General features: G+C 53.3%; 1 protein-coding gene across 1 annotated transcript; it reads right to left on the minus strand.

Annotated features, from left to right (window-relative positions):
• Nucleotides 1-8618: 8618 nt before the first annotated feature.
• On the minus strand, nt 8619-25421 carry IGFBP5 (insulin like growth factor binding protein 5). Its single transcript, XM_058532965.1, has 4 exons — nt 24247-25421; nt 10845-11074; nt 10075-10194; nt 8619-8893 (listed from the first exon to the last, which is right to left on the minus strand). Exons 1-4 carry the CDS (start codon nt 24578-24580, stop codon nt 8762-8764), a joined length of 816 nt encoding a protein of 271 aa, XP_058388948.1. The 5' UTR covers nt 24581-25421; the 3' UTR covers nt 8619-8761.
• Nucleotides 25422-25892: the final 471 nt, after the last annotated feature.

Consider the following 25892-nt stretch of genomic DNA (forward strand, 5'->3'; position numbering starts at 1 on the left):
GGCTGGGCAGGGATGGTGATGTCACGCTGATCGCCCACCTCCTGGAACTAAACTGCCTCTTTAAGCCCGGCAGTGGACCAACACTGGGGCTATACTGCCACTGTGTGGCCACACGAGAACTGCAGCTGAGTGTACACTGGGTCTCCGAGAGTCCTTTTGCTTAAGAGGTGGTCCCCGGTGTCCAGAATGAGTCAGTTGGGGACCGCTTGTTAAACTTGGAGGAATCACAGACTCATTACTGCACTAGAGGCTTGGATAGGGACCTGGGACTATGCATTGAAACATGCCTCCGGGGTAATTCTAATTTGTACAGTCATCTAATTTCTAGGTGACCTAATTTGTAGGATTCAGGGCAAAATGCCAATTCAGGCCCCTCGTTCAGAAATTGTTAAGAATTTCAAGACAGCGACAACAGAAGATTAAGCCAGGCACAGGGCCCTGTGTGACTGCACAGGCTGCTACCCAGGAAGCTGGCCTGTTCTGATGCCCTCCGAATTTGGAGAATCACTGCCGTGGTGGCATCTCACAGATGAGTCCTGAATACGAGCTACATATGACGTGGTGCTTGAGAGTATGGGCGTGGAGGTGAGGCAGCCTTTGCACAGAACTTGGACTCTACTACTTATGACTTTTGTGACTTTGGACACATTTCTAACCTCTGAACCACGTTTATTTCATCTTTAAATATTGGGACAATTTGAATCTCAAAGGATTGCTTTGGGAATATAAAATCATTTCCAACATATAGTAAAAGTGCTGCCTACATGGAGCTGGGACTGTATCCTAGGTTCAGCGTTAGGGTTTTAGATGTGAAGATGAGAGACATTATGGTTCCTGTTCTGAAGGGCTGACACACTAGTGGAGGAAATCAGCCATGTGACTCCACAATCACCATGGGAGTGATGGAGCTGTGCCCAGGTGCATTAGGAGGAGGAACATCTATGTCTCAGAGAGGGTGCAAAGACAGAGTTGTAAGGAGGAAACAGGAATTCGGGGAAAAGAGTGGTGTGTGTGTGTGTGTGTGTGTGTGTGTGTGTGTGTGTGTGGTGTGGCGGGATTCAAACAGATGTGAACTACACAATGAACGTGGAGCTCTGCCCATGGTTGAGGCTTCCTGTGGGGAAGGGAGGGTTCAGGCAGATGAGTGGCTGAAGAGGAGGCCAGACAGAGCTCGTCAGGAAGGACGTTGGGTGTCTTGCTGAAGGATTTCAACTTTGCACAGAAAACTCTCAAGAGCCAAGGAATGAATTGAGGCAGAGGATGGGCATGACTGATCTGGGTTTTAGAAAGTCGACTCCAACTGAGGTGTCCAGCATGGAGGACGTGGAGCAGCAGGTGGAAGGTCCCAGCAGGAGGAAATTGCAGTGATCCGGGAGAAGAGAGTATGATCTGAATTAGGCAGGGCAGGAGGAGAGAAGGGTCAGATTTGAGATTTGTCAATAAGGTAGCTTATTCCTGGGACTTGGGGACTTATTGAACATAGCGGGTAAATGAGGAGTCGAGATTGACGCCTAGGGGTCAGGCTTGGGCAACCGGGTGGAGGTGGTGCCCTTCTCCAAGATAGCAAAGAGAGGAGGAGGAATACGGGGAGGAGGAGAAGGAGAAGCGAGATGAAGAGGGGAGAGTTTAGGGGGAAGATGATGGGTTCCAATTTTGTTCTTGTTGTTGAACGTGTCCTTTGTAAGACATAAGATAAAATCAGACAGGCAGGGTACCTGAGTTTACAAGATGAGTTCAATGTGAGTTGCTTGGGGGTCACTGGGTGAGAAGACGTTCTTGACTTTCCCCATCCTCATCCTGACATCCAGTTCGTGATCAAGTCTCATTGGTTCTATCTACAAGATATTCTTCACATCCATCCCCTTCTCCCGCCTCCTCCGTCACCCATACTGTGGGAGAGGGGATGGTTGATGGAGGAGAGGGGAGCAGCCGGTGGGGAGAGCAAAGGACGGGGGATTTCCTTGGGAACAGAGGAGGACTGAATCCGGGAAGGAAGGAGAGCTCGACGGCGGCTGTGTGGCTCACTCTGTAGGGTTTGGGATAGGAAGATAGGATGGTCTCCCAGGCGGATCTTGGTTTTCTCTGACGGGGAGAAGGCAGTGTGGGGAGAAGCCTGACAGTGTGCTGTAGACATGAGGTGAATGTGGGAGAGAAACTACTCGGTTGGGGCCCCGGTAGCTTCTCCAGGCAGGATTTGGAGCCTGAGGATTCTGTGGTGACATCAGCCCACACGATGGTGGAACTTTCTCTGGCGGGCCTCAGCAGGGCCCTGCAGGAGGGACAGTATTGGCTGGTGAGGTTTATCCAGGGCAGACGAGACCCACGCAAGTAGAAGCTAACAGTGGAACCGTGGGTTCCAGTCTCCTTAGGGAAGGAAGCAGAGCCAGAGAACATTGATGGATGGAAAAGTAGAATGAGGGAGACCAAAGACTCTCATTCTCCACTAAGTAAAATGCCGACGAGTAGCTCCCTAACCCCATTTCTCTCACTGTAACAGTAGACTGTGATTGGAGTAGGAGAGGGGGGTTTCCAGATTTTCCATGTGGAACCCTTAGGGTACCGAGGCTCAGAGTGTGGCTTCAGCGGATGGAGATGAGACTGGTGGAATTGAGGGTGTAATAGAGCAATGTTTCTGAAAGCATGGCCTTGGACCAGCCCCGACACTGCTGGGGTGGGGGTGGGAGACCAGCCGTCTCCGGGCACTAGCCCAGTTCTGCTGGATCACAAGGACCCCGGGTGGATGTGTGATCACTGAGTACTGTGTGGGTTGTCCCAGTGACCACTGAATTGGGCAGCTGGAGGCGGGACCAGGGGAGGAGCAGCCGGGAGCCAGGATCCTAAATGACTTGTAGGTGAGCAGGGAGTTCGCAGATGAGGGTTGTAGGGTAGGAAGGAGATGCAAGGCAAGTAGAGGAGCCCGGTGGAGTGGGCCCTGGAGGGGGAGCAGCGGGGAGGAGAACCCTGGTTCACACCCCTCCAGGCAGAATGGAGGGTGAGCAGCTGGCCAATGGAGAGGCCGGGAGACGGTCCTGGGGCGGGTGGTGCTGTGTGGCCTGACCTGGACCAGCGTGGTCTTCCTGCATGTTATTCCTCCTGTCCCCCCTCTCATCAGCGCCCCTGCAAAGGACAGCAGGGAAGGCGCCGGCCCCTCTCTGCGCCTCCTAGCGCAGCTTTCACACTCTCCATCTTTGCCCTCACTGCTGGGCACTGGCCGAGTGACCGCTCATCTGCAAAGCTGTGCGTGGGCCTCTTGGGCTGGTCCCACTACCCTAAAGCCTTGAGGCAACTGGGTGTTGGGAGGTCTCAGGAAAAAGAGTTTCAAGGACGTGTGCTCAACCCCCTCGCCAGGCAGGGATGCTCCCAATTACTCCACTTGCCACGTGGCTCGGATGGGGCGGCGGCTGGGGTTCGGGCTGGGTGGAGTGGAGATGCCACTAACTCTGTCTCCCTGGAGGAGACTGGGGGGCCCTCACAGGGTGCGGTCAGGGGGATGCACAGGGGCGGTGTGCTGCTGTGGGCTCCGCAAATGAAGAGGGGCAGAGATGGGGAGAAGGGCCTAAGGGAAGAAGGGCTGGGGAAGGAAAGGCAATGGGGTGAGGGAGGCAGAAAGTAGGAGAATGCTGCCGAACAGGTGAGATCAGAGTCACCAGCCATTTCATAGCTGTCCTCTTCACTGGACAGAAAGAGTAGAGGGGGCTGGGTAGGAGCGAGACGTAGGATTCACCTCAGCCTAAGGTTCCCAGGAGTTAAGAGCTTTCAAGGCACAGGAATAAGTGACTGAGGAACATTCTAGAAATGCCTTCCTTAACATCCTTTCCAAGGAGCAGAGACCCATCATTTGCTTAAGGGTGGATTAAGGCCACTTTATTTAATAGCAGGGGCTGAGATTAAATGACAATAAAATAAAATAATAATAATAGTAGCTGGACCTGCATTGACTGTTTTAAGCGTGTTCTGTACATTGATTCGCTGAAACAATTTTGAACGGATGGAGAAGGGGGCACCCACGTTCTGGATGGGAGGGCGGCTCTGGGGTGCCCTCCGGAGGGAGCAGATCCTCTCTCCTTCCCCTGGAACGTGGCCGGAGGACACTCCTGTCTGCTCACTCGCCCTTCTCCTACCTTCCCTGGGCCCTCGGAGGAAGCTGACGCAGGCTAACTGAATGCATAACTTTATTAAATAAATGCTTTGTCACGACAAAAGACAAAGATCAAGGAGTAACATAAATTATAAGTTGAATAAATAGTATACAGCAATCTTCACTTTTTTAATAAAACGTGAGATCCTCTGGTTTTTTTTTTTTATTTTTATTTCTTTAGGTACAAAACACTAAACAGGAGGCGAGCTCTTCCACATTCGGGTGATTTCTTTTCCTGCTTTTCTTTTTTTCCACAAACTAGTTTTGTTTGCTGGTTTATTTTTTCATCCTTTTCACCAGTAAAGATTATGAGCGTTTATTTGGAAAAAAAAAAAAAAGGTGAAAAGAAAAAAGAAGAGAGAACAGAGCTACGGTACGTACGTGTGTCAAACTATAAAGAACTACAGTAATACGTGCTGTGGTTATTGCTGTCTTAAAAAAAAAAAAAAAACCGGTAGGTAACTCGGAATCTGAAGGAGTCTTGTTTGACAACTGCCTATCCCGTGGGCTACTGTGTGGTGGTGGTGCAGTGCTGGAGGAAGAGACGAGACTCAGGCTGGTGGCCGGGGACCCGAGAGGCAGGGCGATGGGCGCAGGGCGGCTGACCCTCCCCGCCTTCCCTCTCCCCATCCAAAAAGGGTTCAAGAGGGGAGGCCAGAGTCTGTAGAAATGGCTACACTATACGCTCCATTTGAAAACCAAGCAAGTTATGTTTAAAAAAAGACACAAAAACCTAAGAGAAAAATAAAGTGGAGGAAAGTGCAAAATAAGTCTTGCACCGTAGTGGTTTTAAAAATAAAGACAGTACAACACCCAGGTTGCTGGCCGGTAAACCCCCGTTCCCTGTCCCACAACTTCTCAAGACTTGGCTTCCTTTCTCTCGGAAGCCAACCTGTCCTCTCCGAGACCAGAGTGTCGCTCCTCCACTCCTCTCTGAAGTTCCCAGCGGAGCTGGCGCCCTCTCGGGGCTGGGCGGATGGAGAGGCCCACACTGCCCCACCTTGAGGGGAGCTTGGCAGCTGCGCCGTGGCTCTGTGGCTGCTAATGTGCCAGGTGGTGGGAGAGTGGTGGTCGAGGCCCACCTTCCCAGAGGAGTCTGACTCTGCAGGGTTACCATGGAGACCGCCGAGGTGGTGAGGGGAAAATGGGCGAGGGGACCAGAAAGGGGACCACACAGGGCCTCCCGTCCTCCCCCGTGTCGGGGGTTGAATGTCTCCAGGCCTGGCTGTCCAGGCCTGGCTGTCCGAGAAACTTTGGAGTCTCTTCCTTCCCAGACGCCCTGCTTTGCCCTGGGGAGAGGGCGGCTCCGGGGAAGGAGGATCAGTCCTGGCTGGGCCTCCCCCGATCACCTGGCAGCAGTGGGGGTCTACGAGTGTGTCTCCACTGCCAGAGCGAGGCATGAGTCAAAACGGGGATGAGAAGAGACCTCCTGTTGGGGTGGGGGGGGGCAACATTTAGACTTGAGGCCATGGAAAACGAAAGGCCTCTAGGTGAGCAGACAGTGGCCGCCAGGCAGCCTGGGGTCAAGACGATCCCTGCTCAGGACTTCACAGCTGGCAGCGCCTCACACCTGCCTTCCCTGACCCCCTGCCCAGGGGAGGGGCGCCATCTTCCTCAGTGACTCCCTCCCCATGGGCTTCCCACGCTGGGCTCAGGCCAGACGTTCCCTTTGGGAGGCTGTGTTCCATCTGTCACAAAGGTCTGGCATCCTCTAGAGAGTAGCCAGCTGACCAGAATCACCCCCGGCAAGCCTTGGAGACTCGCAGGTTTGGGTTAGTCGGCATGAACTTTGGAAACCAGAAGAGACTGGTGGAGTTAAACCAGGCCCTAATCCCTCACCTGATGGCCAACAGCAAAGAGCCAATGTCAGGGGCAGAGGCCCATCAAAGTCCAGTAAACAGCAGGAGTGGGGAAGAGAGAGCCCCCTCTCAGGAACCAGGTCCAGGCCTTGGGAGGGGTGGGGTGGGGTACACAGTTCCTGGCTCAGGCTTTTCTTAGGGGGAATGGCTCCCCAGTATCCACTTGGCAGATCCCAGTTAGACGACTGCTCAAGATCCAAAGAAAGAATGGGCAGAGGGAAGACGAAGTGGGAAAGGTTTACGATACTGGCCTAAGATGTAGAAATGTGAGTTAGGGGTTGGGGACAGTTGCACAGAGAGTTGGGGCGTGCTGACACAGCAGGCCAAGTCAGTCCTCAGGGCTGCCACCCCCATCAGGCCCTCTGTCCTATGAATAACGAGCACTCTCCCGTCCCCACCAGCTGTCCTGTCAGGGGGAGCAGGAGACGTACCCCAAGTTCCACGGCTGCAAGTTGTCTACCAGCTGAAATCTACTTGCTCCTTTGCTGTCTCTTGTCACTGCCCCACGTTTGGTGTTGGTGGTGGTCTCCACGGTGTCATGCCATCAGGAAAGAGTGAAGAGCTGTGCTCACAGCCAGAAGGGGTCTCCTTTGCCAGTGTCCAAGCCCCCTTTCCTGGCAGGCCATCTCCAGCCTCAGAGGACGGCCCCAAGGCCACCCATTTGTTGAGGAACTCAGTGGAAAGTGGGAATTTTCTTGGTTCAGCATCTGGCTGCCAGATGACAGCACCCCCAAAGCATCCATTCCCTGGAGGTCCTGGGCCTTTCTTCCATCCTCCACCCCAAGGAAGTGGGGCACCTGGACTGGCCAGAGTGGACGAAGAGCTTGAAAGCCTCTCTGGCCTCAGTCCCTCGTTGCAGGGTAAGGTGGGCATGTGAGTGCATAGTAGTGCCCCTTCCAATGCCCAGTCTCTACTGACCCTTACTTCGGTCCAGCTGCTAAAGTCTAGAACTCACCTAAAGTTACCCACCTTTCTTGGCTCTAAGGCCTGGATTAAGTTCATTTCTCCACTACAACCTGTCCCCCCATTTTCCTCTCTCCTTCCTCTTGAATATCAGAGGGCTCATAGAGGGGAGACCCAGGGAAGCTTCTCCTGGCTTTGTCCCCTTTCTGTTGCTTTGCTGCAAAGCTAGAACGGGGCAGTCCACCCCGTTCCTCCAGCCCACTGACCCTTCACTCCATCTACCCTGGCCTGAACAATCACTTTTACTGTTTCCCCGTATTCAAACCTTTCCGCCTCCACCTCCCGCTTTGCCTTCTCTCATTTCGGTCTCTCTCCTGCTCTGCCAGCGTGAAGACTGAGAGAGGCTTTCAAAATGCAGGCTCTGTCCAGAGAAAATGAAAAGGCTGGGCAGGACCAGCGGGTCAAACTTGGACCTGCTGGGCTCATTTGGGGTGGGGTCCAGAGACGGTGACTTCCGGAGGGTCTGAAGGCTCAAATAGGACACACTGGGGAGCATGGTGGGCGCACCATTGAGCGCTCGTCTACCTGGCACGGGGGTTCATATGAACACACATGCACACGGGAAATCACCAAAAATCCAACCTGTGTCCTACAGATGGTTGAGGGCAGGAAAATCTGGTGCTATGGGTTGTGTTAGAAGAATATGGGTTTTCTTGGTTTGCCCAGAATGAGGAAGCTCCTCAAAGCCCCCATAGGAACTACTTTGAAAAGTTAATGCAAACCTTTGAAAGAAAGGAAGACAGAAAAAAAAAAAAGAAAAAAAGACAGAGAATAGATTTATATGTCTATACATGACTATAGGGTGCCTTGTAGATAAATACAAGCCCACTTTTTTTTTTTTTTCAGCCTATCCTCCCCTCCAGAGGCTGTGCTCGCTGCGAATTGAATGCACTGAGGGGCTGAAACCACACGCTTCGTTCTGCACGTAGTTGAGTTTCCTGGAAGAACCAGTCTTTCCACTGTGGGGACAGTGTTGATTTCTAAGTCTGCACGCGGTGGGGATGGGGGGGGGGTGGGGGTGTGTGTGGGGGGGTGGAATACACACACACATATTTGTGTATCCGCCTCGGAGAACCTGTCTATCTGATATCACTCAGTTATTAATTTGTTTTGAGAGGAATGGAATGCAGTTTCGTTTTTATAAATTTGGGGGAGAGAGGACCCTGTGCTGGGGTGATGGGAAAGGAAGAACAGGGCTGGAGCCATACAGTTGCTGGCTGGAGGAGGAGACAGAGCCGGGAGAGGCACCGACACCTTTGTCTTTTCCTTTTTCCCCGTGACCCATCTAAACTGGCAAAACTCCAAGTGTGCCACAGAATGCATATCTCGGGCCACACCTTCTAGTGCCCACATGTCTCCCCATCTTGGGCCGGGCTGGACAGCAAGGTTGAGCCAGCCACAGCCCCATGCACCTGCCCTCTCGCCCACCTTTTCTTCTCCTTTTCCCGACTCTGTTCATCTTGCCTTCTCCGCTTACACATATACTCTCGTCCTTCTCTCTCTCTCTCTCTCTCTCTCTCATTCTTCCTCTCTTTCCTTCCTTGTTCATTCAACTTGCCTCGAAAAGAAAACCATTTCAGAGGGGGGTCTCCTTAGCTTTGTGAATCTCCGTTGTTGCCGTTTTCAAAGTTGAGACCTTGCTAGAGATTCCGAGGTCCTCCGTTTCCTCAAATAGATAGATATATGTATTTTTTTTTCCCTTAAATGAGATGAAATGAGTGGCATCCTGGGGTGGAGGGAGGCGCTGGCTGGAGACGGGGCTGGGGTGGGAGGGGGCGAGGGAAGGTCGGGGAGGGGAGCATCACTCAACGTTGCTGCTGTCGAAGGTGTGGCATTGAAAGTCCCCGTCGACATACTCCATGCCCGGCAGCTTCATCCCGTACTTGTCCACGCACCAGCAGATGCCACGTTTGCGGCCACGGGAGGGCTTGCACTGGGGTGAGGAGAGCGACAGGCAGTGAGGGCGGCTGTACCCCCAGGCTCTGCTCCTGCCTGGCCTTTGTCTTCCCTGCCCAAATCAGACTCTCACCCCGGAGAGTTGAGGGGCTGTACCCAACCTTGGGGTTCTGGTGTCCCCTCTGCACAGGGAGGGCCCGGTGAAAAATGCTAATCTGGGCAGTCTGTCCTCAGCTGGATCCTAAACTTCTTTTTTATGGCACCCATTCAGGGTCCTCCACCTTGGTATTCTCCAGAGAACTACATGATCTGATAATAATAATTAATAATAATAATAATAATAATAAGAGACATCACTTGTACATCTTTACCACATACCAGACAGGACTTACCACTATATGGTAGGTGCTATTCTAAGTGCTTTACAAGGATTAAGCCATTGTTCCTCATAATCATAAGAGATAATAGGTACAATTATTCTGCATTTTACATGAGAAACTGGTGGTGGAGACATTGAATAACTGAGGACAGAGGACACAGCTAGTAAGTAGGAGAGCGAAGAACTGACCCAAGGCTACCTGGTTCTTGAAACCTGACTTAGATAAGGGATCCCTTTATGGAGCACAGGGGACACTTGGGAGGAACCTGTTAGAAATGCAACATTCTCAGGGTCCACCTCGACCCACGACCCAGACACCCTGGGGTGGGGCCTAGTAGCTGGTGTTTGAACCAGCCTTTGAGGATTCTGGTGCCCTAGGAGGTCTGAAAGCCACTGCCTTGAGGTCCTGGTACCGCCTCCACAGGCTGAGTATTACTGGTTAATCAGCAGTGGGGTTGCCCAAAGGGTGGCCGGGCTGTGAATGGGACACGAAATGATTCCAGGTGGTCCATGATGAAAATATGTTCTAAAGTCATGTATATGTCATATTTCTGTGTGTGTGTGTATCAGAAAATAACACATCAACATGTGATATGACACAGTGATCCAAAGTTTCCTTTTAAAATGGATTCATGAAAATAAGGTGAATCATTAAAAGCTCAGCAGATTATGGCAGAGAAAGGAATGGGGAAAACCATGACTATGGTACGAGCTTGGATGTCGGAGAGTCGGGAAACACTATCATTAATGACAGAAACCTTAGGCGCTTAGAAGCAGAGGTTTTCTGGCAAGTGTCCCTTCAGGAGCCCTCTGAACTTGGGGGCTGGGACAGGACGTACCTGCTTTCTCTTGTAGAATCCTTTGCGGTCGCAGTTGGGCAGGTACACGGCCCGGGGCACCATGCGCGGGCTGGCTTTCAGCTCCTGCAGGGCAGCCTCCATGTGTCTGCGGCAGGGGCCCTGTGTGCGGACGGGAGGGATGAGAGGCGAGGCAGGACCCCAGTGGAGACCCCCTGGACGTGCAGAATGTGTGGCCCGGGGATGGGGGCTAAAGGGTCGGTGGGGAAAGTCATACCTTTTGTTGCAATAAGTTGCTCCCAAAGATCTTTCCTCTCCCTCCCCTCTCATGCCCCCTAGGTGTAGAGAGTGTGCAAACCCTGCATTTGACCAGGCACAGAGGCATATTCTCCCACCTGTCTGCCAGGCCCCCCACCCTCAGCTTCTCTATCCTGCTGAGTAATTACATCCAGAGGTGGCCATCTGCGGATGCTCAGAGAACGTTCACTCTCTGCCCAGGTGAGAACGCAGCTCCTGAGCACACACACCTGGCGTGTGCTCGCTGGGGCTGGCTGCTGGCACCTTCCTTGGACACTGCCTCTCTTCCTGCTCACCCAGACAAGCCCTGGTCCTGATTCACGTAAGCTCCGAGAATTCTCTCGAATCCCAAGCTGAGCTACCTTGGTCAGTGGTAGGTCTTTTGCTAGTTCTAGCCTACGCATCTCCTGCTGCCACGGATGCTCGTGTAGACGCAGGGAAAGGTCAGAAGTCGGGGTGGGGGCAGAGGCTGTGGGTGCGGATGCAGGAGATGGGAGAGCATCCTTGAGACTCACCTGCTCAGATTCCTGTCTCATCTCAGGTGCTGAGATGACACGGGGGTGGGCAGTGTTCTCGGCTCCCCCCACGAACTTGGACTGGGTCAGCTTCTTTCTGCGGTCCTTCTTCACTGCCTCAGCCTTCAGGTCGGAGATGCGGGTGTGCTTGGGCCGGAAGATCTTGGGGGAGTAGGTCTCCTCTGCCATCTCGGAGGTGGTGGGCTCCTCATGCTCGCGAGAGTCTCTCTCTGTGGGAGGAGGGGCGAGTCAGAGGAGGGTGCAGATCCCCAGGCTGGGAGGTTTGGGGTGAGGAGACGGGGTCTCTGCCCTCCTGGGGCTGACTAGACAGGGAAAAGCAGATGAATAAGAACCTGGGCGTAAGAGCGGACACTCGTGTGAGTGGTGGGACGTTGCTGGCATGACTGGAGTCCAGTAGAGTGAGTCTAGGAAGACTTCATGGAGGGGGAGAGTCTTGAAAAAGACAGGCTGGTAATGAGGGGCAGTTTGACAGGAGGGAGAGGACATTCTGGCGACCGGAGGGGTGGGGAGTGGAGGGCAGAGGCTTGGGGGAGGGCTCAGGCTGTGGTAAGGGGCTTGCTTGCTGGGGGGCTGGCTAAGTAGATGGGGCCGTGGCTGCAGATGGGGCTGTGATGTCAGATCCTGGAGATCTAGGCTGTCAGAGGAAAACGGGGGATAGCCCTGCAAGGTCTATTCTCTTGTGAGGTCTTTGTGCCTTCAGGACTGTCAGAGTTAAGCTATATTAGGACTTGGGGAACTGGAAGCAGTAGGCTCCTAGGGGTCTGGACTAGTAGGGTGGTGGGAACCATCATGAGGGGCAGGAGAAGGGATATGGGAGAGCCAGAAATGTGGGGCCTGGCGGGGAGCAGTGCTGGAGAGTGGGGGGACACGGAACCCCGAGGCCTGGCTCCCTGCTCTGGCTCAGAGCCGGCTCTGTGCCCTGGGCGGCTGGAACATAACTCAGCTCCAGGCCAAGAGTGGCCGACAGCTGGCTGGGGCCGGAGCAGTTATATATAGGAGTGACTTGGTGACAGTCTATACTTAGCTGACTTATGACCTTTAAAGAAGTAAGACTTTGTTCATTTATTTGTTGATCTGTTAATTCCACCCACCCGGCCCTTCCTTGGTCTGCAGATTTCCACTCAATTGTTATCTCACAGGCACCCTGCTCTGGGTTTCTCCTCTCAGCTCCCTGACCCCGCCAGCCTTGGCAGACCCATGGTGGGGAGGTTTTGGGTTGCTTTTCCCAGGTGGCCAGGGCGTGGCCAGGATGCCCACGTGAGACCACGTGCAGGGCAGGGCGGGCGGGGGCAGGGAGGCCCTGTCTTCATTGCCCTCTTTCCTTTTCAAATTCTGGAAAAAGGAAATCGGGTTTGGGGTGACCCCAAATAACTCAAACAGGGAGAAGGAAAATCCTGTTCTCCACCCACTCCACTATCACTGGGCTATCCAGGAGCTGAGATGGCAAGGTGTCGGGGATGGGGAACAGAAGGAGAGGATTCCAGGGAGGTGGGGATGAGGGGAGGTATGGGGGAGAGCGGTCAGTGAGCAGACACTGTTTTGTGTCCCTGGGGCAGGAGCTCTCAGCCCAGGGGAGGATCCAGCTGTGTGCTAAGGGAGGCATTTGGGCCTAACCTGGTCAGGACGGCAGGTGGCAGGAGGCACCCGGGCACCTGTTTGTCTCCTGGCTGGGGGTTTGTCAAATTTAACTGAATACGTATCCGGTCTTTAAGGCCCTGGCAGGGAAGCTCCAGGCCCTAAAGAAGCTACCAAGGTGTGTGGTGTTCTGGGTGGTTAGGTGATATGGGTATTTATCCACAGGACAGGAAGAGAAGAGGCCACTGGAGAGGAAGATGATGGGCAGAAAGTAAATCACATAGCAGTGGGCAGGCTCTCCCTGAGTCCGGCTCAACACCACGCTCCCTGTCCCCCGCTTCCGGCCGTCCACTCCCCTTTCACCATGTCTTGACTCCGGGCTCTGACTTGATCACAACCTGCTGTGATGATTAATCTGCATACTGATGTGCTGGGGAGGTGGACTGTAGCCTTCGAGGGATTAGCCAAAGGAGTGATGTTTTGGGGTAAACTAACTTTTCTTGGTTGGGATGAGCCAGAATTGGGGGTGGATACAGGGAGAAGCATAGCTGGTTTGGGGGGCTCTGTTATCTAGTAACTCAGGCCCAAACCCAAGGCTCAGGTCTTGGGGAGGGCGATGAGGAGAGGAACAGCTAACCATGGCACAGAAGGCTGCTGGGCCCATCCTCCTGAGTGACTTGGGATATTTCACTCAACCTCTCTGGGTGTCACCGAGCATTCTAATCCTCAAAAAGCAGTTGACCACTGGGGTAGAGGAGAGGGCAAGAGATGGTTGGCATGGAAAGGCTGGGAGCATTCTGGGGGTGCATGGCCACACCCCTTCCCCAATCAAGATTGTAACCAGCTGAAGGAAGGGGAGGAGGGCGAGAGGGCTGGGGGCTGACCAGTGCAGGAAAGATGAGCAGTTCCTCAGTGGCCGCTCCAGCCTGGTTTGCAGGGCCAGCAAATTGCCCTCAGGGGCTCCTGTGGAGCTGGGCCCCAGGAATCGCCTCTTCAAGGATAGAGAGCCCAGAAAGCTGCTCACCCCCAGCGACGGGCTGTACCAGCTCCTGGAATCCCTCCAGTAGACCATCTAGTCCATCCCCTGTGTCCTAGCAGAAACAAGTACATAAACCTTCTCCCCTTCCCCTGGCCTCCCCAAGGTGGGGCTCCCGAGGGCACACCCTCCCCAGTTTGTGGCTCTGTGGCTGCTTCTGAAGGGCAGGCTTAAAGTTTTGATGTGTCTCCCGGGTTTTGGTGCCACTTAACCCCATGGGACCTATTACTTAGGCAGCAGGAGTCAAGTGTCAAAGATACTAATCAGGGTCTTGTGGTCACCTGTAGGCTCCAGAGACAGTGGAAACTTGGAGCAGAGCCAGGGCAGAGCCACGAAGATTAAAGGGCTGGAAAGGAAGACCAGAGCTGGATGCCAGATCCAGCTAGCCCTACTCAGCTGCTCTGTGGCCGAGTCATAAATAGGCTTTCAATTTTGGAAGGGTTTAAGTTTTAGATAAAACAAGAAGGCACCAGTAGACTGGCAGCCCCTGAGCTATTTCATCAAGAGAAAATAGACCAGGGTTGCAGAAGGGATTTAGGTGGGATATAAGGGAGGACTTCCTGGTGAAGTTGCTCTGCACGTGAACAGCAATGGAAGGAACTCAGCGCAGTGGGTTCTGGAAGCTGTTTGACAAACAGGTCAATACTTCCCTGTGGCCAGTAGATGGCAGAGGAGACTGATGGCCACACGTGCTTATTTCCAGGGACTGTAAGCAACATTAAAGTCTGGAATTCGTGTGCCTCCCTCTCCTAGTTCTCTGACAACCACTCAAATCCTCTCCTTCTCTCTGGGTGTCTGCAGCATGCATTTTAAGAGTCAAGGATGAGTGAGGGCTGGGAAGGACCCATGTGAGGGGAGGTTGGAGAAGGCAGGTGTGGGAACCGGAGGGGTGGGGACAAGGTTTATCTGTGCATAACCCCCTGCTGTTTCTTTAATCTGTAACTGAAAGATGATCAGGGATAGAAGCGAAACCCATCCGGAAGGAACCTTCCTTCCTATCTCTAGGTGTCACTTTGAAAGGATTCTGCAGAGGATGGGAAATGCAGGATGCTCATACTGTTCCCACCTCTGGGAACCTGGGGAGGCAGAGCCCTTTAATTCCATGATCTTAGCCAATGACTAAGGAAGCGAGGGCTGTGATATTGTCCTGATATTCAGCTTTGGGGTGGGTTTGTTCTGACTTCTGCCCCAGTCCTGCCAACCAGCTCTCTGCTGTGTTAGGGTGAGCAGCTCAGTTCCTCCCTCATTCACGAGGCGCTGCCCACTCACACTGGCACAGCAACATCCACTGAGGGGCATGTGGGTACATGGGCCCTATGACAATGTGAACACCTGCCTGAGGAGCACGCCACTCTCAGTCCCAGCAAACACAGAGGGTGTCTGGGTGCAGGCCCGGCCACTGTGGACCCGGAGGCACCCTCAGGTGGGCAGTGTTGTTCACAGCACAAGTGCACAACGCACTCTCCCTGCCCAAGCTCCCCCACTGTCTCCAACCGCCCTCTTGACGCTGCTGTTCTCTTGCAGGGGCGGGATGGTTTAGCAGCAGGACCAGGCACATGCGCTTAAGACGCGTTCTGATCCCGCCCTGCTCGCGGGTCACAGCAGTGGACGGGTCCAGTCAGGGACCTGCTGTTCCCTGCAATCTATCCTTTCACCTGGGGCTCTTGGTCACAGCCTGGGCACACTCACAGCCTGGTCCTGGCTGGTGCTAGTCTCCCACACTATCTCGACCTCATAATCAAACTTAAGAGAAAACCGGGTGGCCTAGATATCGGGACTTTGCTTCCGGAAACTGAAGAAACTGAGGCATCCTTAGAATTCACAGTTCAGGAAGAACAAAGGGCTTTGCCAGGCCACCTGGACCTGGGGAGAGGAAAGTCTCTTTTTCCAGCCAGAAGACAGGGTGGGTTCGCCCAGCATCCTCCACAAGGACTGAAGAGGGGAGCTGGGTTTCCTCTGGCTCTTATTCTAGCTCCCTCTGTGCAACTTGAAGAGTCAACGTCTTAAGGGCAGTGCTTTGTTGTTCATCATTGTCTCTCCAGTGTATGGTATTCAATAAATAATCTTTAAATGGAGAGATGCATAGATCTGCTCAAGAAACAGAGAGAAGTGGGTCTCGAAGCATTTCTGTCCTATAAGCTGGTGCACGGTTAGAGCTCAGGGGATGCCCAGAGAGGTGATCTCACCCATGCCCCTGACTTCAAGCATAGTAACTCCACAGAGGGAGCAAGGAGGCCGAAAGATGAGGCTTGCAGGGGTGGGAAAGAAGTAGGGGTCCCCAGGATTTACTGGGTTTCTTTAGTCTAAGGCTGTGCTGTTTAATACGGTCGCTACCAGCCACACGGGGCCATTTAAATTAATAAATATGAAGTCAAATTACAAATTCAGCTCCTCAGTGGCTCTAGCCATATTTCAAGGGCTCCACAGCCACATGTGGCTGGTGGCTACTATCTTGGACAGCACAGATTTAGAACATGTCCATCACCACAGAAATTTCTACTGGACAGTGCTGGTCTGAGGACACTGATCCATGTCTGGGTATGGCTAGATGCTCCGTGCCCCCTCCCCACCTTGGCTGGCTACCTAGCCAACCTGCAGCCTCCTGCTTTTGCTACCACATGAGGCTTATGGGAAAATGATGGATGGGCAGCTCACTGTTTAAAAAACTTGAGACATGTCTCAGTCTCCTGGAGTCTGACCGTCTCCCAGCTGCGATGCCAAATGACTCAGTTACGCTGTGTGTGCGTGCCTTTGCAAAGAGAGAGAGGGGAGCGGGCCCAAGGGAGGGGCTGCAGAGCCTTCCAGGGGAGCCGCAACGTCCCTCCTCCCACCATTCCATCCGTGACCAGCGTCTGCCTGCCCCAGTCTCTCTTGGAAGACACTGTTTTCTTTTCCTTTGTGGTCAGTAACAGACGTGCATGTTCTGGGCTCTTTTTAACCCGAATTAGGGGCTGAGAAGGAAAGGAGTCTGACTTTCCAAGAGGAAAACAAACCCAAACAATCGTCAACCGAAGGGACAGTGGCAAGAAGGGAGGTGTGGAAAGAAGACACTGGAGGGGCATCTTGCTTACAGGGGTGAGTGGCAGAGGTGGGGAGCAGATTCACAGAGTCAGTGTGGGGACAATGAGGGCAGTAGGCTTCCCCCCTGAGCTCTACCACAGCCCCCCCAGCCCCCTCATTTCAGGCCGGGAGAACTAACGTGGCCAGGTGCTCTAAACCAAAGGCAAAGTTGGCCAGTGTGGGCTTGTAACATCTCTATCCTGAGCAGAGAAAGAAAGACGCCATAGAGCAAAGCGGTAACCATTCAGAACCAGGAGCCAGACCATGCACCCTTACCCTGCGGTCACCCTTCCTGGGAGGAAGGTGGGGCTGCTAACACTGGTTCAATAAGCCTTGGGGCAGGTTTGCTCTGACCTCTCTTAGTCTCTTTCTCCCCTCTCTTTGCCTTGGTTTTCTCATCTGAGTTATGGGGAGGATGACACTAGCCCCTTCTCCACAGGGTCATTATGGGGATTATGAGTTGACTTGCTAACTAACTCGCAGCACACACTCTCTGCCTTTGGAGGTCTCTGTCGTCTCTCACTTCCCTAGTTCCAACCGTCATTACAAATCTGGTTGCTGTGGCCCCTGGGGACAGGTGTCTCCTGGTAGATCACAAGATCTGAGTCTCCTTGGACTGCAGAAAGTTCTGCTGGAAAGTGACAGCTCTACCTGTATCTCCGGGGGTCTGATCACTGACCCCAGGTGAGCGGGACTTTGCACAGGTGCTCTGAGAACCAATCCCCACTTAGAGAACTCACCCTGGAAGTTCCTCCCTCCATCTAACCCCATTCCTTCATGCTGCCTGAAGGCACTAGGTCTCCCTCCCTAAAGACGGAGAGAGAAAAGTTGACCCCTGCCCCCCACAGTGTGGATGTGGCAGGTGTCAAGTTGGTGACATTCCCACTGGAATGAAAAGCTGAGGTCCCACTCATACATCTCCCAGTGTCCAGGGACCAGAGGTAAAAAAAGGGTCCCCCTGTCATTTTTTTTCCTGTGGCGAAACTAGGATTCAGGCCTGTGGCTCTGGTACACATTTCTTGATCCCTGGGAGACAGGTGGTGATAAATTTACACATGGGAGATACACAGTTTGCACGACTCCCGAGGTGAGTGTCCCCAGTCTGTATAGAGCTGGGAAGGTGGAGCATGCTTAGTAGAAACATCTGTATCTGTCCCCATACACACCCCAAACCAGAAGGTAATGGAGGGGCTAGGTGGGGAGCAGCCTCTGAATGGAAGAAGGGGAGCTGAGGGCACGGAGGAAGGCCTGGCCATCTCTCCCACCTGGCAACACTTGCGCTCATGACTCATCACCACCCATTCAGAACATTACAATTAGGCAGCCACATTCCCCGAAAAGCCCTACATGACCAGAAGGGGGCAGCAGAGAGCAGATGGTGGGAATTCTTTTTCTTTTCCTTCTCCCCTTGGTCCCCCTAAGAAGAGAGACCTGCTAGGGGTCAAACAGGGAAGTCGTGTCCTGTCTGGCAATCAAGGCTTAGACTTTTTTTCCTTTTTGACTCTTTGGGGGCAGGAGAGAGTGGAGACAGTGGTTCACTTCTCAGGGGAGGGAGGGCTTGCTGGTGGCTGCTGCTCTGTCCAGTTAGGTGGCCGCTAGCCACATGTGGTTATTGACACTTGAAATGTGGCTAGTGGGACTGAATTTTAAAATTTATTTCATTTAAATTAATTTAAATTTAAAAACTGATTTTTGAGTACATTTGGAACAACTCAGGTCTATGAATCTACTTTTTCAGTTGTAAATTTTATGAAACCTAAAAACCTAGACTAAGCATTTCCAATGAAAATTTAGTGTCCCAGTTGAGATGTGCTGTAGTGTAAAATACACGTCAGATTTCAAAACTTAATATGAAAGAAAGGATGTAAAATATCTCATTATAATTGTTTGAGTGTATGTTGAAATGATCATATTTTGAATATATTGAATTAAAATATATGATTAGAATTAAGTTCACCTGTTTCTTTTTGCCTTTTTCAGAAATGTGGCTACTTGAAAATTTGAAACTACACAGGTGGCTTGCGTTATGTTTCAAGTGGACAGTGCCATTCTAAAGGATCTGGAGTGAGAGTCGTCTTCGTGGGGGTGACGGAGACACTGCAGCTGTGATGGTGAAATGTAAATGGTTCAGAACATCTGGAGCCCACATAGAACATCTCTGCAAACCAACAGAGGTCTTGTGAGGCAGGGTTAGGAGTGCAAATTCAGTCTGGGCCTTGCTTCAGGATTTGGCAAGCGGATGGCCCATATCTGATGGTTTAGGTGGAGGGATCAAAAATGAGATAAGCTATTTACTTTAAAACTTCTCCAGGGCTCACCCGGCAGGTCTTACCTATTGGGATGAGGGGCTTATCTTATCTGCCTCCTTAAGTATCCCCCAAGAGAGGAGCTGCCACAGCCTCCAGGATGTATTAGGAAGACTCTCAGCAATTCCTCAGACCCACTGAAATCTGGAGTGCTCTCTCTCCTGTCTGAGAGATCTCCCACACACCTGCATATGTTCAAAAACCAGGTGACCCTCTTGCTCTCTTCCTTATCAGCTTTTGTGGTTTTCTCTCTTTTCTTCTGATGCAGAAATCCCCCAACCACTCCCTCATCCCACCCCACCCCACCCGAGCTCAGATGTCTCATCCCTCTTGCCCGGCTCCGTGAAAGGCCCGTGTCTGGAGGCTGGTTGCCACGGGCAGCAGGCCACTTCTGCGCGCGTTCTCCTTAGAGACAGCGGACGGCTGCACAGCCGGGGCCGCGAGGGCCTGCCTGCCTTCCCACATCAGGGAGCTCCCTGTCGTTCAGGAAATGAGGTTTGGCACAGGGACCTAAAGTCTGGGCTGAACACCACCCTTTCCACTCTCCTTGCCCCATCCCTCACCATACCACTGGCCTAGCCAGCATTGTATGCAAGACGGTGCAGAAAAAGGGACAGAACAGAGGGAGACTGAAAATAAAGGGGTGCTGCACGCTCCTCTTTAGGGCCACATCACTCCTTCCCTCAAAACGGAGCACTCCCAAGTTCTGAGCTCTTCCTTGGTCTTTACAACCCCCGCTGTGGGACGATGTCGGGGGATGTTTGCTCAAGGCCTCATTGAAGGTTAAGCCAGGCCCCAGCAGGAGTCCTAGTGACCAGTGAGGCAAGCAAGGAATAGCGGATGGAGTTCTAGAATCAATGGGGAAGAGCTGAAGTCTAGCCCTGGCTCTGCTGCTAACCCTGCACCTAATTCTGGGTGAGCGACTTGCTCTCGGGGCCTGAGCATCTGCATCTGTGAAATGAGGGCCTTCACTGCAAGGAGGGCCCTGGGTGGGTTCCTTCCAGCATTAGCATTCTTTGGCCAACACCCAGACAATTCCTGGAGAGATGCTAGGACCAGGCTAAGCCAAGTGGCCAGGCAGGAAAGGCCACTTTGCCTCTCATAGAGATTTCCAGTCACTCCTCCGGATTTATATTAAAAAAAAAAAAAAAAGGACATCATAACAAATCATGGAAAGAAATGGAACCAGACACAAAAGTGGGGGATTCTCTGGATACGAGGGAGAGGGGAGTAGACGTGGAGAACTGGCACCCCTGTTTATTTGCTTATTGATTTTTGCAAATATGTTACATCTCATTGTTTTGGAAAACGTATCCAGATTGCAATTTAAGGATGGTCTCCAGGGACTGCAACTTTTGGACCAACTGTAGTAAAAATGCAAAATAAAAACTTAAAGAAAACCCCTCCAAATTGCCTCCTTGTCTCTCCCAGCAACCATTCTCTGCCCTCTTCACTTCTGTTCCCCATTGTCCCTCATTGGTACCTGGTCCGTTGACGGTGTTCTTCCCGTTTCTGGATGCAGGAGGCCTGGAATTCATGATCCCTTCTCCAAAGTTTCATTTTCCACACATTAAATAACTCAGAGTTTCAAAAGCATTGCTCAGGTACAAAGTAAAACCTTAAGACAAAAATCATCTTCCTTTCCCACTAGCGACCCCCCCCCCCCCCCCCCCCCCGCCGCTCTTAAGGGGACCAGCTCCCATGCCCTTTGCCGTAACCCCCACAGTGACCTCTGGCTCCCAGGTCAGCCCGGGCCTCCCTCCGCAGCTGCAAACCCACCGGCCTGCTCAAATTCAACCCCAGCCCAAGGACTAACTCAGAGCTGCCCTGAGTTAAAACTCAAGCCCTCAGGGGATGCCTTGGCAGTGGGGAGGGAGGAGTGGGAGGGACGGATGAGGAGGAAGAGAGAAAGGGAAAGAAAAGGAGGTCTCGCTGTGGCCAGCTGTGCTTTGTTCTTCCAGTCTGAGCTGACACAGCAGAAAGGTGGGGGGAGGATGGCAAGAAAAGTCAAGTTAAAAGCGGCATCTCTTGTCTTCCCGACTCCCATTTTCGTTGGCTCAGGGCGCAGTTAGCCTCTCAAAGACTTGTTTCAAAGGGAGGGGGCGCCGGGGGTGGGGAAGCCATCTGGCTCCTTCAGTTTTCCATGATCTTGTTCAACCCAGACACAAATCTGGCCAATAAACGTAACTCTGGAACTTGACTTCAGCACGGCGTTCGGACCAGGCTTGGCGCGGAAGCCAGGGTGATGGAGGCCAAACCTCTCCAAGAAGCAAAGGCTGAATTCATTTTTATCGAGGTATTTTTTTTTTCTTTCCCAGAAGCATATTTTCTGTCCTTCTTTCTCCCTTATTTCTCAATGACAGAACTGAAACCCAGAACTCACTTCTCCCTGCCTCTCAAACTTGTCTCTCAGGCGCAAGAAGAGATCCCCCAGACCCCGGCAAGTATGCGCGCCGCCCTCCCGCCCAGAAAGCCACAGGGTCCTTCTCCAAACAATGCCCAGAGCCGAGCCCCGTCCTTTCTTGACTCGCCCCAGCTCACCGATGTGTATTGAGCTTGTTCCAATAAATCTGCAGTCTCCCGGCTCCCTCCAGCCTCACACACACTGCCCTGGGTTTCTGTATCTATCTTTGCCCCTGAACTGGCCGAAATAAAACGCAGGGCCCGGCGCGCTCCCGGCACTGCGCTCGCGGGCGGACTCCCTCGCCGGTTGCTCAGCAACGCGCGCCGCAAAACACCGGGCTCCCCCCGCCCTCCCTCCGCTCTTCCTCCAGAAGCTCTGCCTGCCTGCCACCTCACTCTGCTCAGCTCCCCATCGCAGATTCTAGAAATGCACTTTTTTTTTGGTTAAAAAAAAGTCTTTATATACACATGTATCTTTGATACATGTATCAAAGATACATGTGTGTATATACATATATAGGTATACGATCTATATCTATCTATATGTGGCAATCGCAAGAGGGAGGGGCAAATGCAAGTTCGAGCTGCTGATTTTGGTGGTGGTGGGGGAGGTGTGGGGTGTTGGGGAGCAGGAATTTTGGCCAAAGGAGCTGAAACGCTCCTTCCTTTCTCTGTTCTTTAAGAACTGTCTCTGCGCCATCTCCAACTTTGGGGACCCACCCAACGGTTTTCGAGCTGACAGGCTCTAGCCAGGAGCGCCCACTCCCACGCCGTCGGTCGGGGAGGCAGGCGTCAGCTCCGGCCACCGGTGGAGCGCAGCCATCCCGCAACTGCAGTCTGTCAGGCACCTGCCTATGGCGAGAAGGCCTGGGGCGGAGTGGGGGCGGGGCGGTGTTGGCTCAGAGGGACCCTGAAGGTGGGGGTTGAGGAAGAGGCTGCAGAGAAGTCTAAAGGGCCTCTTGCTTGGGACAAAAGCCTGTGTGTGTGTGTGTGTGTGTGTGTGTGTGTGTGTGTGTGTGGTGGGTTGAACTGGAAAGTTGGATGCGCCCATTTGCTCTCTCAGCAATAGCGTGCGCGCGCGTGCGCCCTGCGCGCACCCCCTCCACACCAACCACATCACACCAACCGCACGGTTGGGCAAATAAAAGTGGGGCCAGAGTGCGGCTGAGTAATACCTTGTATACTTTCGATGTGACCGGATTGTTACCCAGAGCACTCCCTTCCAAGCCAGGAAATCGATTAATACTTTTTTCCCCTGGTGCTAAGCTTTTCCAAATCCACATCCCCCAAGATGAAGGCGCGCGGGACCGCCTTTGACAAGTGGCTCTTAATAAAAATAACTCCACAAACCAGCCTCTGGGGCTTCCAGGGCCTCCGGGGCCTGCACGTCGCCCTCTGTCCCTATTTTGCAGGCTGCGATCCGGAGACCGACTACCTCTTGCAAGGCTGGAGGGGCGGCCACCGGCGACAGGCAAACCTGCAGGGCTTGCGGGGATCCAGGTGGAACCCGGGAAAGCTCTCTTGCCTCTTCTCCAGCGCCAACCCACTCCTTTCCTATATGATAGTGTCTGTGGTTTGCAGTTAAGAAAACTCATGTTGGGGTGCTCGTGATGGAAGGGGATAGGAGGGAAGAAGGGCATTGTCCCAGTAAGAAACTACACAGAATAAACATTATTTAGCCACGTCTTAACCCCTTTTGGAGAGAATCGATAACCAGGCTGACGTCTCGGAATTCAGACTTTTGTGTACAGTTCACTAAACTTTTTTTAAAAAAATTTATGATCAAGTAACTCCAAGAAGAAACCCAGTCTGAAGGGGGCAGAACTGTTCTGACGGAACAAGCAGCTCCTTCAACCTTTTAAACCCTCGACTCCTGGCACTGAGAATTTGGGGGCGGGGCAACCCGGGGGCGGGGCTACTTGGAGGCAGAGGGAAGGCTCCTGGTGCGTGGCTTTTCCGTCTCCGCCCCCTGGGTTTTGCATTCTGCGCTTCCTGGGCCCTTCTTGCATTTACACCACACCCACTTGCGATCTGGTTTGAGAGATTGAGTTGGGGGTGGGGATTAGCACTGGCGGGGAGGTTGTGCTGTCTGCATATCGCATCCCTACTTGCTTCCCAACCCTATATCCACCTTTCTTCCTCGGTAAATTCTGAGTTGGGGCAGGGAAAAAGGAATTAGATTCAGGGACGAACACCCAGCACAGGATCACCAAACTCCTCCTTAGAATCCCTTTCCTCCACTCGCCCCTCCTCCCTCTGCCGCCGCCAAGCGTGCCTCAAGTAATTCTTTTCCTGGGAGGAAAAAAGGTATTTTGCATTTTAATATGTTTTGCCATCTACCACAATCAATCCCAGTCAAGAGCAATGGGTGTGCACGTGGGAGGGGCATCAAAGCCCCCTCCCCCCAAAAGGCATTAGCGATCAAGGGTGCGTGCGTGCGTGTGTGTCGGAGGAGATGGATAGAAACCTCAGGGGGGACTGGTAGGGAGCAGGGGCTGGGAGGATCAAAGGTGGAATGAGCACGGAAGACCGGTCACGCCTCTCTTTCCAAGTCCCCAGATAAAGCAATATTTTAACAAAAGAGATTTTTTTTTTCAAGTTCAGGGAAAAAACGTATTGGGTGGGTGGGGGGCGGTGGAGGAGGGAGTTAATGTAACATGCACTCTTTCAGACTGGAGACTGAGTACCTGGGAATTTGGACCTTGAGACTCAGCAGGAGCTGAGAGTCTGTGTTCAGGAGAAGGGGGAGGGGTGGGGTGGAGTAGGGTGGGGGCAGGGGCGAGGAGAAGCAGCGAAAACCGCGAGAGGCTTGGCTAGACAGCAGCCCAGAGCAGCTGGATCAGCCAGGGTTCCAATTCCGAGGTGCAAGGACCCTCCCCGCCCTCCTCCCAGGCTGCACCCCCGCTCTAAGCCACTTGCTGGGCACAGCGCGCGGAGCCAGCCTGTCCCGTGTCCCCCGCCCGTGCGCCGTGTCACTGCCTGGCGCACTGAGCTCGCTCACCGATCTTCACTTGCTCGCGGTAGCTCTTTTCGTTGAGGCAAACCCCGCGGCCGTGCAGGAGGGCGTGCAGCGGCTTCTCCTCGTCCTGCCGGGGGAGGCAGCGCAGCCCCTGGGCGCAGCGCTCGGTGTAGACGCCGCACGACTGCCCCTCGGCCAGGGCGCAGGTCATGCAGCAGCCGCAGCCCGGCTCCTTGACCAGCTCGCAGCCCAGGGGGCTGGGGGGGCACATGGAGAGGGCTTTCTCGTCGCAGGGCTCGCAATGCACGAAGGAGCCCAGGCCCTGGGCCGGCCCCGCACAGGCGGCCAGCAGCAGGAGGACCGCGGTGAGCACCATCTTCTCCGAGTCTCCCCCGTTACCTTGGGGCGGGGCAGGAGAGCGAGAGTGCAGGGAGCAAGGGGCCGAGAGGGCGCCCGGGGAAATTTCTTTTTTTAAAAAATTTCTGGCAGGTAGAGCAGGTGCCCTTCCCCAGACAACTGCAAAATGTGGAGAGAGATGGAGGGCTCGGGTGCCTGCAAGCAAGTCCCAGTTGCAAGGATTAACAACTTGCAACAGGTTGAGGGGAAAAGAGCAGCGCCAGGTGCACGCGGAGGGAGTGGAGAAACAAGCCTCACCTGGTCAGAATTGCAGGGGGGAAAGCCAAAAATTGTTCCCCCCAAAGCAACCACCGGAATATAGATCTCGGAGGCCGTGGAGGAGACGGGGGTTGGGGGAGAAAAATGGATTTGTCTTCAAAAATTTTGTTTTAAGATCTATACACCCTGCTCCTTTCTAACCCTCCGCTGCCAGCGGCGCGCGGCTGCCGCGGAACAGGTAAGAGGCGGCGGCTGCAGCCGCGAGGGTGGGGGAGAATGTCGAAATCAAGAAAAAAAAAAAAAAAAAAAGCCCCGAATCCAAAACTCTAACACCTCTTTGCTCGCACTCTGCCACCACCTCTCCGAGATTCGTAGGTTCTGCGTGAAGCCCGGAGAAGGGTGCAAACGGAGGAGGGGGTTATTAAAAGGAGCAGAAAAAAGGAAAAACCCCACACCGCTTTGCAGCTCTTTCCTAGCTCTTTTCCCCGGCAGAAGTTTCCAAAGAGACTACGGGCTCCGGTCGAGCAGGCGCTTTTAAATAGACGGCCCCTGGCTGCCAGCCAGTTTGTAGCTGCAATTTGAACTCCCCAGCACCCAACCCAGGCAAGAATGCCAAGGAGCTTTGCAGTACAAACTCACACGGGGTGGGGGTGGGGAGAGGCCTTCTAGACACCCGGGGGCTCCCCTTTGCTCCCTGAACAGCGCCCCCCTCCCCCGGAATGTAAGAAAGGGGCTTGGGGGACAGGGCTGAGGCTGCCCAGAGGGGGGAGGAGGGGTGGGCGAGTGGAAGAGAGAGTTCTTCGGAGCACGGTGGACGCAATGAGCAGTAACTCGGTCTATCCCTCCCTCCCACCCCTTAACTAGCCAAAGCCCAGGCTGGAGGGAGAAGCGTTTTCTTATTAGCCAACTGGATATATGCAGTGCCCAAGAAATTCTTCCCAAGCTTTGGGAAACGGCTGTCTGCTAGCATCTAAGTTACCATGTAAGGAGTGTGTGTGTGTGTGTGTGTGTATGTGCATGCGTGCATGTTTGGGGGGGAGGTGTTAGTGTAGGATGACCAGCAATGGGTGGGG

The sequence above is a fragment of the Diceros bicornis genome, chromosome 37 (genome assembly GCF_020826845.1).
Source record: "Diceros bicornis minor isolate mBicDic1 chromosome 37, mDicBic1.mat.cur, whole genome shotgun sequence".
Lineage (NCBI taxonomy): Eukaryota > Metazoa > Chordata > Mammalia > Perissodactyla > Rhinocerotidae > Diceros > Diceros bicornis.